This window comes from Pteropus vampyrus, unplaced genomic scaffold (genome assembly GCF_000151845.1).
Source record: "Pteropus vampyrus isolate Shadow unplaced genomic scaffold, Pvam_2.0 Scaffold247, whole genome shotgun sequence".
In the NCBI taxonomy this organism is placed as follows: domain Eukaryota; kingdom Metazoa; phylum Chordata; class Mammalia; order Chiroptera; family Pteropodidae; genus Pteropus; species Pteropus vampyrus.
The window spans coordinates 440,110-441,765 of record NW_011889028.1 but is presented as its reverse complement, the minus strand read 5'-3'; the positions used below and the strand labels follow the sequence as shown (position 1 = coordinate 441,765).

Below are 1,656 nucleotides of genomic sequence, written 5' to 3'. Positions count from 1 at the left end.
TCATGTCCCACTGATGTCCCACTGAGGGACTCTCGAATGCCCGAGCAGTGTGCCAGGCAGGGAGAGAGTCGTCTGGGGGTTCCGAGGAGGGAGGAATCACTGCTGGGGGTTGGGGGAGGCTGGCAAAGCTTGCATTGTTTTGGAGGTGAGGTTTGGGGGCGGAGTTAGGGGAGGGGCCAGAGCATGCGAAGACTCGGGGAAGTCTGGGGCGCACGGAGGGAGGACACCTTGTCTGGTCCCGCTCATGGACAGCACCTGCTGACCATCAGTAAGGGCAGTGGTGACTGTTACTGGTGGTCATAACCGTGAGTCCAGTGTATCTCAAGTTGCCAGATTATTTATTAACTAAATCAGCCAAAAGCGACATTGAATTTTGTGGTCTTAAGTGTTAGAAAATAATCTGCTTTTGTAATAAGTCCCACGTGATGCTGGTGCTGCTGATCCAGGGACCACGCTTTTAGGGGACAAAGCCTCAGGTGTCAGGCATCTGTGATTCCCTACATATGGTAGGAGGCTGTCCGAGAACGGTCATTGAATGAATGAATGAATGAATGCAAGAAGGAAGTCCTGGCCTCAGAGATGCTTTTGACTGTCACATTCCAGTGCAGAGGCTTTTATTTATTTATTGACTTATCTATCCACTTATTTATTTTCTTGCAGATGACTCTGCTTCGTGGGTCAGCGCAGAAGACTTATGGATTTTGGGCAGATATATGGTTCACCTGTCGCTCGAAGAAATTATGAAAATTAGTCCTACAGAAGTAAGTTGGAAGGGTCCATTTAATGTCCCCATTATGAATACATCTGGGCTAAGGTGTGTTCTAAGCCCCTGGTGCCCAGCCAGCCAGTCGAGCTGCCCTGAAGATCGGGCACCTACTTTGGCCTGGTGTATCTTGAGCATCTGAAGAAAACTTTTGGATTAAGGCCTGGGGGGGTCTAGTCATTGAACTGTGTTCTTGGCTAGAGGAAGTAAGAAAAAAACAAAACAAAACTGTGGACAAACAAGACAGCTCTGATGTGAACAAACGAGATTTAAAGAGAATGTTGGCTGTGGACCAGAAATCATTTACGGGTCTCTGTACTCAAGGAAGGCCGAGGACAATAGCTCTAGGATTTTGGTCCTCGGAAGTATGAACCCAAATTGAAAGTGACATGGATTAGCAGCGGGGTCTATTGGTAGCTACTTCGGCTTGAGCGAGGCTTGCATTTTATCTGGAGTCTCCAGTGTGTGTGTTCTAAGGTTACTTAACTCGCTGGTCAGCCTGCCTCTCTCCTTCTCCCGATGTTGACCCAGTGACATAGAAATCCCTTGGGCATCCCGACTCATGAATGCTGCCCACGCGGAGGCGTTTACGGGGCGTTTGGGGCTCACCTCCAGTTTTTATCATGTGTGCCCTGGTCAGCGGGCATCAGATGCCTGGCTTGTTCAAACGCCAGCGGATGCAACGACGTCTAGTTATTATGAAGCCAGAGGCAACACTATGTTCCTCTTTTCACCTGGGAGGCTGGGAATATTTCAGACGTCTTCAATTTTTTAACTCTCAGTTATACGGTGCATTAAACCTCCAATGGCGTTTACGCTCCCAGTGTTGAGTTTAGGAAGGAGATAGAGGCTAAATTGTAAGGAAGCCAGGCCCCTGGGGGGAATGTCTAAGA

General features: G+C 48.7%; 1 protein-coding gene across 1 annotated transcript in view; it reads left to right on the top strand.

The window, feature by feature from the left end:
* Window positions 1-1,656, top strand: part of OTOA (otoancorin) — a 50,105-nt gene that overhangs the window by 14,062 nt on the left and 34,387 nt on the right. Inside the window, exon 10 of the mRNA XM_011374443.2 lies at window positions 661-767. Coding sequence (XP_011372745.1) covers window positions 661-767 — 107 coding nt within the window. The remainder of the gene's footprint in view (window positions 1-660; window positions 768-1,656) is intronic.